At 42.1% G+C, this 15386-nt stretch overlaps 1 protein-coding gene across 1 annotated transcript in view; it reads left to right on the top strand.

Annotated features, from left to right (window-relative positions):
• The first annotated feature begins 5029 nt into the window (after window positions 1-5029).
• Window positions 5030-15386, top strand: part of atosa (atos homolog A) — an 85187-nt gene continuing 74830 nt past the window's right edge. The window contains exon 1 of the mRNA XM_073033128.1: window positions 5030-5430. Coding sequence (XP_072889229.1) covers window positions 5415-5430 — 16 coding nt within the window. The 5' untranslated portion in view covers window positions 5030-5414. The remainder of the gene's footprint in view (window positions 5431-15386) is intronic.

The following is a 15386-nucleotide window of genomic DNA, read 5'->3' on the forward strand; positions in this document are numbered from 1 at the left end:
TATCATCCTCCAGCAGGCCTTTACGTATGAAGCCAAAAGAAAAGATCATGGAAGCTACAAAACTGAGGTGAATAAATTGCAATGAATTGAACTTTATATGAACGGCCCAAGAAAAATTGTTGGCTTAATGTACATTTAGGTGGATTAAACCCCCAGGGCCTGATTAAGTGCATTATTAAACCTTGTGGGAAACTGGGGAAGAAATTTCAGAGGCCTTTAGGAAAGATACTTGCATTATCTTGAGCCGCAGATGAGTTCCAGAGGACTGGAATAGAACTAATGTTGTACTGTTATTTAAGAAGGGCTGCAAAGACAAGCCAGGGAACTTCAGGCTGGTGAGCCTGATATTAGTGGTGGGTAAGTTATTGGAGAGGGATTCAAGGACACAGGATTTACCTGTATTGGATAGCCAAAAACTGATCAGAGATTATGTAAATGTGTAATCCATAAATCTGTTTGAAATTTTTTGAAGAGGAATTGATGAGGGCGAGGTGGTAAATGTTATTTATATGGACTTTAGGAAAGTGTTTGACAAGATCCTGAATATAAGATGAACCTAAAAGTTTAAATTGCATGGAATATGGGGAGCTAGCTAAGTGGATACATAATTTGCTTGATGGTAGTAAGCAGAGAGAGGACAATAGGTCATTTTCCAGTCTCAAGGCCTATGATTTGAGGTGTGCCGTAGCTGATTATCATTTATATAAATTATTTGGATGAGAATATACAAGGCATAGCTAGCAGGTTTGCTAATGACTCTTCTCCATTTTCAACATGTCTGCTCTCACCCCATCCCTCCACCGACATACAAGAATTAGAGCTCCCTTCATCCTGACCTATCACCCAATGCAGTGAGGTTCAACTGAAGCAACTGGTCTACAGCCTGCATTAGATTGGTCCCACAGATGAGCCTTTGGATGTCTGCAAGGGATGGAGAAGCTTGGTTATTTTTACTGAGGGAAAACAAAATTAAGAGAAGTTTTGATGTATACAGTATAGCCAATTCCAGTTAATTGGGGCAATTCAGGATCAGTACATTTTGACCCAATGAAGCAGTTGCCCCAATTAGCTGAAGTTTCATGGAAATAGTTAAAAAGGCATAAAAAGGACAAACTACCATTTTACTGAGTAATAAATTAAGTATTTAAATGAAATACAAAACAAAATAGAACACTACCAGTGCTACTACAGTACTATAAAACTATGTATTGGTTCCTGATGGTTATCGTCAGAAGAAATCATCCAGTGTACACTGCCATGTAGGGGGGTCCAAGGAGTGGTAGCACCTATGGTGAAATGACTTGTAGTGTTAATTCTGGGGCAGCTCACTTACCTTTGGTCTCCACCAGACACTCACTCTGTGGCACCAAGAACTGTTTGTACGTGACAGCGGCCACACCCCAGTACGCTACGTCGACAAGCAAGTTAAATCAGGTGATGGTGGCCGGCAGGCCTCATATACCAGTGAAATAGGGACATGCCTGTCTTAGCATGTGAAGTCAGATCAACAGTGAGATCCAATGGCCAAGAAGGTGCTTCTACAACACTTCATGGATAGTGAATGGCATGATAAGGCACAGAAAGTCCTGGTTAATCTCTGCAACCAAGGAAGACCCCAGTTGGTGATGACTACTCGTACCAGTGGACATGGACTTGTGAGGTCAAGAGAGTGGACCTGTCCCAGTGCAGCAGCTTTTCCACTTTAAAAGTTTTCCTACACAGGTCTCAAAGTCATTGTTGGATATGACAGACAATCAACACGCTGCCATGTTCTTTTGATTGACTGCAAATGATCAAAATTAGAGCAGACAACTAGTGCAGATAATGGTCTACAGCCAATGTTTTCGACAATTGCATCATCCAAGTCTTCATTTTCATTGTAGCATTCAAGATTATTGTTGATACCTTCAAATTCTTTGTAGTTACTCACTTGTTGAAACAGTGAAATTGTTTAATTTTCACTTCCGGCCGTTTCTGGCATCTTCAAGCCTGAACACTTGAAACCACAGTGAGCAAAACAATTCTAAATTGTCTTCCTGCTTAGTTCTCAACAACTATCTGTGACAAGAATCACTGCTTTTTGGACACAATCACATAAAACTGATGTCATTTAAATGCTGTTCGCTCTAAGCACGGTGTAGTGTCCAACAGCCAAACAGGTTCACACAACTGACGCTAGTTAGAAACTGTTCGTGAACAGTCTCCTGTTTCAATTAATCAGTACAAATAAAGTAAGGGAGTCCCAGCTATTTTCTCAGTTAGTTAAGAGTTGTCCCAAGTAAGCAGCTACCCTGATTAACCAGTGGACCAATTAACCAGAATCCACTGTATTCAGATTCATTATAGTTTTTGGTAGGAATTAAGAGATCAAAATCATATGAGGCAGTTTACATTGAGTGGGTTGAGAATGTTGAATTTATTACAAGTACAGCTTGAAAACCCCTTGAGTGAAATGCTTGAGGCCGGAAGTGTTTCGTATTTTGGATCTTTTTCAGATTTTGGAATGTATAATGAAATAGCTTGGTATCACCATCGTTTCCAACTCTGAATTTATCTACTACTAGTAAACAATCTTTGTCTTACACTTGTTATCTCACGTATGTACTGAACAGTAAAAATTATTAAATACCTTTTAATACAATGAAAATATAAGGTGTGTAGGAAGATAAACGCAGCACAACAACATTGGGGAAATAACTGAATTAGCTGTTGAACAACAACAAACAACAGCAAGCTTTCAGTCACCACCTACAATGCCATGTTTTGATTAAAAGGTTACAATATTTGTATTTTACTTATTTTTTAGGTTTTATTTAAGGTATTAAGAGCAATCAGCACTGTAGACTTGTTCTGGTGTTAAGTTTGCCAAGATTGTCTCTGATGAAAACCTATCAATGAATTTAGCTGCCACTTCATGAACAGGAGACACTTTAAATTTTTTAAAAATCTCTTCTTAAATCTTTGCAACCAGCCTGCTGAATTATTCACAATGACCTTCAATTTTTAGTTCGCCACAATAGATCTTTGCTTGTTTCGTGATCAAATTAAATTGCACATGTTCACCCCACTGTTGTCAAATTCATTCTTTCAACATATAACCAAGATCTTTATTTTTTTGCTTTATGAAATGTTTTCCAATTTTTCATTAACCTCTCAGTGACGTCACTTCTCAGGACTGTCTGTGATGTGCATCACCTCGGCACCTGGAATTTTCCATTTGTGATGCTATGTAAACACTTTTTAAAAAATTTTGGATTTTGGAATTTCAGATGAGGGATAGTCAGCATCTGACAGATGCAATAAATGTGTTTGGGGGAAGCTAGAAATCATATGAAAGAGTAAAATAGTGAGTTGCACTGGTGGAATTAAATAAAAAAGACTTATTGACTGGATTGGCTTTGACTAGAACATGTGTGCTAGCATGGACTGGTTATACCAAAGAGGCTGTTTCTATGCTACATTGCTTTCTGCCTCAAAAATACATTCCATTAACATCAGTGAATTTAATTCAGAGTCAGAGTATTCCATCATACTATTGCTACTATATTCTGTTTTAGGTGCCAGGAATGGATTTCTGGGCAAATGGCACTAATTCACTGAACATTTAAAAGGAAAAACTACATTGCCTGGAAATCTGAAATAAAAGAAATGGAACATGCTGGAAACACTGAAACACATCTGTAGAAAGAGAAATAGTGAACATCTCAGGTCCAGGAACTTTTGCCAGAACCAATTTACTAATTCATTTTGTCTGAGCTTCCAGCTCTGCCTCTTGAAGAGATTGTGCTTTATCTTGATTTCACTAGAGGAAGAGTCATGGGGATGATTAATAATTCTTGTTAAACTTTGTGAAGGTTTTTTTTGTCTTTTGTTAAACAGCTACAGGGCTAGAGATTAGCAAAGGAAATGCTCATGCTTCTCACACCTCTTTCAGCAATTCACAGAGCACTTTACACAAAATTAGTACATTTGTAAAGTAATTCATTAATATATAACCAATTTCTACACAACCACAAATAATGTGACAATGACCAGATTATTTGTTTTGTTGATGATTGAAGGAACATGGAATCACTGTGATGTAGGAGGCCATTCTGCCCATCAAATCCAAACTGACTATTCCAGTCATTTTTATTGCTCTTTCCATTTATTCCATAGTTAATTGATATATATTCATAGCTATTGGTAATGAGCCAATGCAGAACAAGTTTCTAAATACAAATGTTTTTTCTTCTCAACAGCATGTTTGTGAATAATTGAAAATGCTATCCTGGTTTTGTAAAATTAGACAGGTCTTGTAGTTAGGGATCTTCTTGAAAAGAGTGATCAAATTCAAAATCAGAATTAAGTTTAGTATCTCTGGCTTATGTCGTGAAATCTGTTGACTGAATGATTGAATTTCCCATAGAGATGGTGGGTGCAATAGTTCGATCTAAAATCAGTGTAGTATATCTACATCAGGGAGACTACAACTAAATGAGCGTGACAGACATTTGAACAAGAGGGAGACGCGGGATATGGGGACTGCTTGGGAAAGGGATGTTGAAACCAAGATTGAATCAGCCGTCATCTTTTTGAATGGCAGAGCAGAATGGATGGGCCGACTGAGCTAATTCTGCTTCATTTGTTCTTATAACTGAACTTCTGTGCTTCCAACATTTCTTCTCCCGGAATGCACTTTGGGGAAATTGAAAGGGATGCTACAAAAATGTAAGTCTGTCTTTATTCTTTTAACATGAGAAACTAGCGCCGTAAGGAAATCACTTTTAAGGTGGAGATAATAAACTTTCCCGAAGTTGCTGAGGGGGGACCTCTACCGAGGCGACGTCAGGCCTTCCTGCTCCTCCTCCTCAGACAGCGCCGAGCCCGTCTCCATGGCAACGCGCCCAGACTCAGGCGAGGGGAGCGGAAGTGAGGAGGGGCGACGTCAGAAGAGGAGGAGGGGGCGGGCCGTTGTTGGGACATGTGACCTGGCGGCGGGCCGGGTGGGGGATGGGCTTTGGGCGGGGGGGGTGGGGAGGGAGGAGAGTGTTGTGTTTTGACAACATGGAGGCTGTGGAGTGACAAGAGGTCGGGACAGTCAGGCAGATAGGCAGAGGGTGGGGCCCACCACTGGAGGCACCTGCACTGTCACACTGCCCTCCCCGGCACCGCATTCGCCTCGGCTGCGCTTAGATCCCACCTCGGTGTGGAAGTCTGGGGGGTGACCCAATGACATCTCGGCGGTGAGGCGAGCCGGGGGCCGCCAGGGGCTGACGCCGGGGGAGGGAGGAGTTGTGGGGGGGGGGCTCGTCAGTTTACACCTCGCCCCCCTCCCCCTCACCCTTACCCTCCCATCTCGAGGCTCGAAGTTGGGCTGCGAGAAGAGACGGGCACGGCAGCTGCATCAACTCCGGAGCAAGCCACAGCCGATCATGAAGTCAGACCGAGGTAAGGGGCATTTCGTGCATCTACTTACACCGATTCTGTCCAAAAGGTAATTATAATCTGCCCCAGGGGGCGAGAGATGTGGAACGCGAGGTGAGTTTTTATGTACTGTATTCCAACTCTGCAACTTTGGCTATCAGAAGTTTAGGAAGCAGTCGGATGGATAGTAAAACAAACTTCTCTGATCGGTTGGCTCCAGTGCATTTAGTTCGGTCACTCAAAATAACTGTGGTGTATATTGGCGACGTGTCAGTCAGTCTAGCGGACTGTCATCAGCGATGATCGCCGATACTGAACGAAAACGAGCCAGTTTAAAAAGCATTCTCCGATTGGTCTTGGAGCTATAAATGGAGTAAGCCGTAGGTTTCACCCGTCTTGCATCATCACTGACTGTTTGTAGTAACAAGCTCCCTTTAACTACATTGCAAAGTTTATATCATTTATCGTGTTCCGTGTTTTTTTTCCTTCTTGGCAACAAGATTTGTAGATCCTTGTTAACTATTTACTACTTCGTTTGGAAGTCCATACAGATTTTGTATTTAACTTCCAGCCGAGTACATCTCTGCTGTAGTGTCACTTGCTGGCAAACCTAATACCAACTAAGTGACACTGAATTTCCAAAGGACCTGGAGGATTTAAAAAATGACGCGTCAAAGAAAGTAATTAAAATTTATCTTCTCAAGACATGCTTTACATCAAAAAATTGTTTTTTTTAACACCCCAGACCTGAACTTCATGTGATGCTGAAAGCAAACACAGGTTCCGGAATGGCATTCTGCACAATGATTGTCAAAGTGGAGATTCTGATTTTGGTTGGAGATGGTTTTGAGAGAATGGGTTGTAAAATGTAAAAAGTCTATTCCTGTGGTATTCACTTCCAATGAGCTAAACATCTAGGGAAATTGGACACATAGAACATAGAATAGTACAGCACATTACAGGCCCTTCGGCCCACAATGTTGTGCCAACCCTCAAACCCTGCCTCCCATATAACCCCCCACCTTAAATTCCTCCATATACCTGTCTAGTAGTCTCTTAAACTTCACTAGTGTATCTACCTCCACCACTGACTCAGGCAGTGCATTCCACACACCAACCACTCTCTGAGTGAAAAACCTTCCTCTAATATCCCCCTTGAACTTCCCTCCCCTTACCTTAAAGCCATGTCCTCTTGTACTGAGCAGTGGTGCCCTGGGGAAGAGGCGCTGCCTGTCTACTCTGTCTATTCCTTTTAATATCTTGTACACCTCTATCATGTCTCCTCTCATCCTCCTTCTCTCCAAAGAGTAAAGCCCTAGCTCCCTTAATCTCTGATCATAATCCATACTCTCTAAACCAGGCAGCATCCTGGTAAATCTCCTCTGTACCCTTTCCAATGCTTCCACATCCTTCCTATACTGAGGTGACCAGAACTGGACACAGTACTCCAAGTGTGGCCTAACTAGAGATTTATGGAGCTGCATCATTACATTGCGTCTCTTAAACTCTATCCCTCGCTAACACCCCATAAGCTTTCTTGGATTGAACAAAAGTTGTTTCTTTTTTAAACAAGAGAAGATCTGCAGATGGTTGAAATCAAGATAATGTACAGTCCTGATGAAGGGTCTCGGCCTGAAATGTCGACTGTTTACTCTTTTCCATAGATGCTAGCTGGCCTACTGAGTTCACCCAGCGTTTTGTGTTTTTCTTACTTAATATAGATATGGTAAAGAACATTACAGCATTTGGCAGGACTGCTGTCGGCATGGAAATTATCCAGGTTTACCTGTAAATAGACAGCGTGTTCCGCATCATGATTTCAAGATCTGTATTGTGAGGATCCAACAGCTGATATTACTGGACTGCATCCATCTGAAACATTGTTCTCTGTAAAATGGAGCTATGCAGAAATCATGATGTACATGGTAGCATAGTGGTTAGTGTAATGCTTTATAGTGCAGGCATCCTGAGTTCAATTCCTGCCACGGTTTGTAAGGAGTTTGTACATTCTCCGCATGACCACATGGGTTTCCTCCCACAGTCCAAAGACGTAACGGTTGGTAGTTGGTAATTGGTCATTATAAATTACCCCATGATTAGGCTAGGGTTAAATTGGAGGTTGCTGGGTGGCCTGCCTCAAAGGGCCAGAAAGGCCTATTCTGTGCTGTATCTCAATAAACCAGAATAGGTAGGAACAAGCTTTACCAGAAACCTTCATCTGATGGTTGAGTATGGTTGGAATTTACAACTCATGTTTTTGTTGGAAAAGGATTATATAAATATTTGAAAGAAAAAAATGCAGGGCTGTGGGGAAAGAGCCAAGTTGCTTCCTCTTACAAATGAAGCAAGTTTGATGGACCAAATTGCTGCCTTCTGTGCCTTAACAATTCTTTTTGAAAGATGGAGGAGAGCCATACTGTTCCCTCTGACACACATGCATTTCTTGCCCTTTAGCACTCATTCTTGTCAAGTATTTTTTCCCCCATGCACTTGAAATAATCAACAGCTGACTTTGGATCTAACTATTTGTGTTATGAGACAGCTGTTAGATGTTTGAGATGATAGTCCAGGACCTATATCAGGAGGTTACTGTCATTAGGTCAGTCTGGGTTAGGATAAGGTCAGCAAAGTTTTGAATATTTGTGATCCTGCAGTATGTAACTGGCTAGGATTTGAGAGTGAATGAACATTTTGCTTAAAGCTGTCTAGTAGACTTCAGTACTGCGCCCCCCACAGGGTTTCTGGGGAACTGCGTGAAAAGGGCAGACAATTGTCGCTGCTTCTAATGAGGTAGAGGAATCACCACTGAACTTCTCTAAATAAGGAAGTATAAATTAGGGTATGGATGTTAAATCTATCCAGCAGCAAAGTGATTTTCATCAATAACAATTAAAATATGATGGAATAAAACTATGTGTAAACAAACACACAAAAAAACTCAGCAGATCAGGCAGCATCTACGGAAATAAATAAACAGTTGATGTTTATTCAACTGACTCTTCACCAGGACTGCAAACGAAGGGGGAAGATCCCAAAATCAGTAGGTGGGAGAGGGGAAGGAGTACAGGTTAAAAGATATGAGCATCTGCAGATGCTGGAAATCCAGGCAACGCACACAAAATGTTGGAGGAACTCAGCAGGCCAGGTAGAGAATAGAAAGTAATGGAAAGGACTATGCATTCAGTGTTTCAGGATTGGAAGAAAAAGATGGGAAGTCAGAGCAAGAAGGTGGGAGGGAAAGAAGTACAAGGTAGTAGGGATAGGTGAAACTGGGAGAGGGGAAGAGTGAAGTAAAGAGCTGGGAAGTCAATTGGTGAAAAAGATAAAGGGCTTAATAACGGGGTATCTGATAGGATAGAGTAGAAGACCATGGAAGAAAAGGAAGGGGGAGGAGCACCAGAGGGTAGGTAAACAGATGAGGTGAGAGATGAAAATAGGAATGGTGAAGGGGTGAAGTTACCAGAAGTTCGAGAAATAGATGTTCATGCCATCATGTTGGAGGTTACCCAGATGAAATATAAGGCATTGTTCCTCCAACCTGAGTGTGGCATCATCACAGTAGTAAGAGGGGCCATGGACTGACATGTTGGAATGAGAATGGGAAGTAGAATTGAAGTGGTGGCCACTGGGAGATCTCACTTTTTCTGGCGGAAGGAGCATAGATGCTTAGCGAAGCTGTCTCCTAATCTATGTTGGGTCTCACCGATATGCAGGAGGCCACACCGGGAGCATTGGATATAATAGATGACCCCATCAGACTCATAGGTGAAGAGTCGCCTCACCTGGAAGGACTGTTAGGGGCCCTGAGTGGTAGTGAGGGAGGAGGTGTAGGGACAGGTTTGGCATTTGTTCCACTTGCAAGGGTAAGTACAGGTGGGAGATCAGTGGAGGGGGGATGAATGGACAAGGGAGTCATGTAGGGAGCAATCCCTGTGGAAATTGGGGGGAGAGAAAGATGTGTTTGTTGGTGGGATCCCATTGGAGATTGCAGAAGTTATGGAGAATTATGTACTGGATGCGGAGGCTACAGGGGTGGTACGTGAGGACAAGAGGAATCCTGTCCCTGGTGGGATGGCGGAACGATGGGATGAGGGCTGAAGTGCATGAAATGGAAGAGACGCGGGTGAGAGCAGCGTTGAAGTGGAGGAAAGAAAACCCCTTTCTTTGAAGCAGGCCATCTCATTCTGGAAAAAGATGATAGGTGAAGCCAGGTGGGTAGGGGATGAAGTAAGAAGCTAGAGGAGATAAGTAGAAAAGGTATAGGGCTGGAGAAGAAGGAATCAGATAGGAGATAGGCTCTACATGTGCTCTCTCCACATCTAAATAAGCTTTTTCTATTTGCATCTCAACTTTGAGCTTAGCATAAGCCACTTCACCTCTGACACAGTTTTGTGCTGCGGCTATGCTAATTGTGCTTTCATTTGAGCATCGCATAGCCGTGATTCATGAGCCACATTCTGACCTGACTTCCGGGTCTTTAAGGTCGATGTTGCTCGGGCTGGAAGCCGATATTATCATCTGTGACATTCAGCTGCGTCTCCAGTCCATGGGCAATGCCTTTGAAGATGCATGATCTTTCTCACTCTACTGCCCTTGCAGTATGTACAAAGCTATGCACTGAGTTAAACACCTTCTCAAAAATCACCCAAGATGAGAGCTTTCTTCTGGGTTTTTAATGAGATCTTACCAAACGCCTCAATATACTAATACTGCCGATTATTCTCACAATCGGTGTTAACCAAAGTAATGCATACCCGCAACACTTCATAACTATGCTGTGTGAGCAAGAATAAACTCATGCCACAACAATATCTTAGTAGCAGTGAGCAATAAACATAATACTTTGTGCAAAATATATCTACTGAATGTTTACCGATATTAATAAAAACATAAGACTTGCAGATATTGTGGTTTTATGGGCAAATAAAAAGAGGATGGAGATGAATGTTTTTTCATTATGTGCGTCAAATCAAGTAAAAATTACCCATGTAGGCAATGATATAAAAATCAGCTTGTGTACAGGAAGTGATGTTTATACAAAATGAACTGTGACTCTAGAAGTCAGAATAGCAGGTGAGAAGAGGTAAGGAGGGACCCAGGGTGGGGAAATGAGGAAGAGGGATGGGGGAAGGGGAAAAGAATTAACAGAAGGAGAAGTCAGTGTTCGTGACATCGGGCTTGAGGCAACCTAGGCAGAATATAAGATGTTGCTCCTCGAACCTGAGAATGACCTTATCACGGAAGAAGAGGAGACCATGGACTGATACCAGAAAGGGAATGGGGATTGGAATTGAAGTGGTTGGTCACTGGGAAATCCTGCTTTTTGTGGATGGAGCAAAGGTACTGAACAACGTCAGCTCTCGCCAACATCAGGAGCACTGTATACGGTTGACAACCCCAACAGATTCGCGGGTGACGTGTTACCTCACCTGGAAGGACTGTTTGGGGGCCTGAATGGAGGTGAGGGAGGAGGTGAATGGGCAGGTGTAACACCACTGTCACATGTAGGTATAAATGGGGAGGGATGAATAGTGAAGGGAACATGGAGGGTGTGGTTCCTGTGGAAAGTGGAGAGTTGGAGGTGAGATAACGATTAATTTGATGGTAGGTACCCATTGAAGATGGCAGAGAATGATGTGTTGGATGTGGAAGCTCATGGGGTGCTATGTGAGGACAGGAGGAACCCAATCCCTATTATGGTGGCAGGAAGATGGGGTGAGTGCGGATGTCTGGTGATTGGAAGAGATGCAGGTGAGGGCAGCATCAATGGTAGAGCAAGGGGAAACCCCATTCTTTGAAGAAAGAAAACATCTCTGATATCCTGGAAAGGAAAGCCTCATCCTGGGAAAGATGCAGTGGAGACAAAGGAACTAAGAAAAGGGAATAGCAATTTTACAGGAGACAGGGTAGGACGAAATATAGTCAAGATAGACATGGGAATCGGTAGGTTTATAAAGGATTTGATAGACGGTTTGTCCCCAGAAATGAATACAGAAATATCAGGAAAGGGGAGAGAGGTGTTAGAAATGGACCAAATGAATTTAAGTGCAGCGTGGAAGTTGAAGTTGGTGACAATGAATGGGTGACCTCCAGGGTTGATGAGGCTGGTGAGGGTGCAGAAAACAGTGGCCTAATGGATCTGAATAGGTAAGTAAGGGGTAAGTAAGAGGAGGTGTCTTGAGAGTTTCTGCCTGGCCTCAGTAAGTTAGAGGTCAGTCTGCCAGACTAAAGTAACAACCCCTTTGTCTGTGGGTATGATGGTGAAGTTGGGATTGGTGCAGCGAGAGTAGAGGGCAGTGCATTGAGGATGGAGTAAATTTCAAAGAGAAAATAGTGCTGAAGTTGTGGCTGTTGATGTCTCGTTAGCAGATAGAGATGAAAAGATACAGAACAGGCAGAAAACTAGAGCAGGGTGTCCAAGAAGAGGAGGAGGGTTGGAGACAGGAAAAGGTGTCATCTGGGCAGGGTGGGGAATCCTTGCCAGAGAAGTAGGCTTGGAATTGGAGGTTATGGAAGAATAGCTTCCATCATGGCAGACTTGGAACTGTTTGAGGTGTGGGCAAAGGGGGACAAAGGTAAGGCCCTTTCTGAGGACAACATTCCACCTCAGAGGAAGGTCAGAGGGAATGGTAAAGTCACAGCAGGGGTTAGAGCTGGGATTGGAGGGGGGAAGGGGAAGAGAGTTGTTGGCACCAGCTGAGAGGGAATGGTTTGGGTGTACAGGGAATGTATGGTGTCAGAAAGACTACAAGGAAGGTATGGTGAGAAGAAGATGCGTAAATGACTTTTATTTGACAATAATGAAGACATAAAATATATTAATTAGTAAATTCTCATGTACAGATGTACAAGCCTAACTTTCTCGGGAAAGTTTATTACGTAGTGAGCAAATGCCGTAACCTTGTACACTTTAGCATTGATATTAAGAATTGTAGAGGAACAGAAAGCTGCAACAAACAGCTTTGGTTTTTTTTTGTATTGAACTGTGCTTGAAATTACTGTTATAGTGAATTGTATGCTGACAGTCCAAGAATTATTACTAATATAAAGTTGGAGTCTTTATGTCCTTGGAGATAGGCAAACCAATAGTATCATTTGAAGATCTCATTGAAGATTTACTATATCATTAAATTTAGCAGTTCCTGTCCATGATTGGAGAGTTTGTAAAGGAGTTTTTGTTGATTATTTTCTTGAAAGTTGATTGATCTTAATATTAATGAGTAAGTTTGAAATTATTTTTAGTCAGCACTTCTGTAAATAGCTGGTATTTGCTATTCAGTTTGTCTCTAACTTCAGTGCCTGTCATAGAAATATTGTAATAAAGAGATGAGCTGGAAGCCAGATGTTTTTCATTTCAAAAATAAACTATATTCTTAAAAATATATACAGTCGGCCCTCCTTATCCGTGGGTTCTGCATCCGCGGATTCAACCAACTGTGGATCAGGAAAATCCGGAAGTTGCTCTCATGTACAGACTATTTTTTTCTTGTCATTTTTCCCTAAACAATACAGTATAACAACTATTTACATAGCATTTACATTGTATTAGGTATTATAAGTAATCTAGAGATGATTTAAAAGTACAGGCAGTCCCCGGGTTATGAACAAGTTCTGTTCCTGAGTCCGTCTTTAAGTCGGATTTGAAGTCGGGACAGGTACATCTGGTATTATGTAGCCTCAGTTAGTAAAATGTTTGTCTTAGTATATAGTATATATTTTACCTTTCCATGCATATAAAACACTTAAGAAACATATGTATTCAATAATTAAACCACTGCGTTGCTTAGTAATAATTGCAGCTTTCATCGGGGCAGGGCCTTTCACATGTTCCATTAAAATTGTTCCGATTGTTGACCGACTGTAGTCTAACACTTTTCCTATGACCGATGGCGTTTCACCTCCTTCCGATCGCTTTATTACTTCCACTTTATTTTCAACCGTGATCGTGATTATTTTCGTGAACAGAAACCCTGCAGATTCAGAGCTGTGCCGGGTCCTAAAGACCACCGCACTGATACAGGTTAAATGAAGTCCAGGTTCCGCTGGATCCTAAAGACCACCACATTGAGACAGGTTAAATAAGGGTCTTGAGCATCCGTGTTTTTTGGTATCCGCGGGGGGGTCCCAGAACCAATCCCCCGCGGATAAGGAGGGCCGACTGTACAATAAATATAAAGAGTGCATGGCTTTCTTTATAATCATCATGTCATTGAGTGTATACATTCATATTATTGAGACTATACATTTGTCATGTTAATGCAGTTTATGAACGAGGCATTATTGCCATTTGTGATACAAAATTCAAGTGTTTAAGACTATTTGTAATAGGTCCCTCAGGGTATAGTGGCACCAGGACCTTAGAATGTTGTTCTTCGTGTGTTAGGTGCACTGGTACTTTTGCAGCATCTCCTTACAGATATCTCATGAAACTGGAAGACCAACAAGTGTTGTCTTACACTCATTTAATGGTCTTCCAGCAGCATTTGATGTTTGTCTCATTGTGAGGTCCTGGGAACAGTCTGTGGATCAGAGTACTCTGTTTTACAGTTGCTTGGGATAAATGTTGATAAAGACCCTTGCATCCTTTTCCAAACCTTCTTTGTAAATCCATAGTCTGCATTGTCTCATCCTTATCACTACTGTCCTGAAGGCAGAATGCTTTGGGAGTGAGACTCTGACTGTACAGTAAGGATCTGACGAAGAGGATCGAGCCAAGGAAAGTCCTGATGCTTGTTGCTTAGTTCTGGCAAAAAGCATTCTGTAAAATGGTTTCAGCAGTCTGTGTAGAAAACCATCCATTGTGTTCTCCTTCCAAAGTGCCTGGAAGATGTCCTGTGCAGACCACTGTCTGATGGATTTTTCCATTAAGGGCAGGTAGTGCACCATTGTCCAACTGAGTGGACCATTTGCAGGCAACGAGACCAGGCCCATCCTTTGCATCACTGGGGACTGGTAGAACCTTAGCATGTAGTGACACTTGATGTTGTACAAACTTTGGTTTGTGCACACAAAGGTGGCTATCAGGATGAGGGCAGGTGTGGTTAAGCATCTCACCTTATTGGACATGTTCTACTTTGGATCCGTTGATGAAACAGAAGATGACCTAGTTGTCTGAGGAGAGGAATGGACTATAGGCAACATCTGTGCCAAGTACAGCAACATGGAGACCATATTGCATCTGATGACCAGGCTCTTGTCTATCATCTAGAGAGAGCACAGTCCCAATTTTTTCATTTAACCCTGCTTATGTCAATTTTTGTTACATGACTCAGCTCTTCCAAATCAGATCTCAATCACCTTCAGGTGGTCAGATGGTTTTGAGGGAGACAGTGCACCATTTAGGCCAGTTGCCAAAAATCATGGATTTGTTCTTGCTGCAATTGACTCTGTCCCCTGACGCCACCTCACATCCGTTATAGACTGACCTTGGATCTATGCAGAACATGGTGACATTTCCACATACAGGTAGAACACAAGTTTGGACAGCACAAGTCCTGTCTGCAACATGTACACATCTCCATTTGCAAACACCCAGAGCAAGTAGATGATGGTTCCACCTTCACTGCAACTTTGATAAGTTGTTTACTTGTGCAGATTCCAAAGAGATCCTTAATATTGCTGCAGTTGAAGTAATGAGACAGGAAATTCAATGCATCTATGACTGGAATATGAAGATTAAATGTTCACAGAAGCCTCTTGTTGCTTCTGCGTGAGGAGAGTAAAGAGCAGCTGCCACTTGTCTGGATAATACTAGGTTACAGAGCCAACTTGTCCTGTGTAAACCTGCCCAGTAGCAAAATAATCCCTGCAGTGATAGAATTTTACTCTTTTAAAAAAAAAATTAGCAATAAAATGTAGTGATAATGAGTTGTATTTCACCCAGTGCTTTCATAATGAGAGCATTATAGCGTTAACATTATGGAATGGAGAGCAATTCTGTAGCTGTCTTCACATGTATGATCTCTTTATTAGGTTAAAAT

This window comes from Hemitrygon akajei, chromosome 30, assembly GCF_048418815.1.
Source record: "Hemitrygon akajei chromosome 30, sHemAka1.3, whole genome shotgun sequence".
NCBI classification, from domain to species: Eukaryota; Metazoa; Chordata; class Chondrichthyes; order Myliobatiformes; family Dasyatidae; genus Hemitrygon; species Hemitrygon akajei.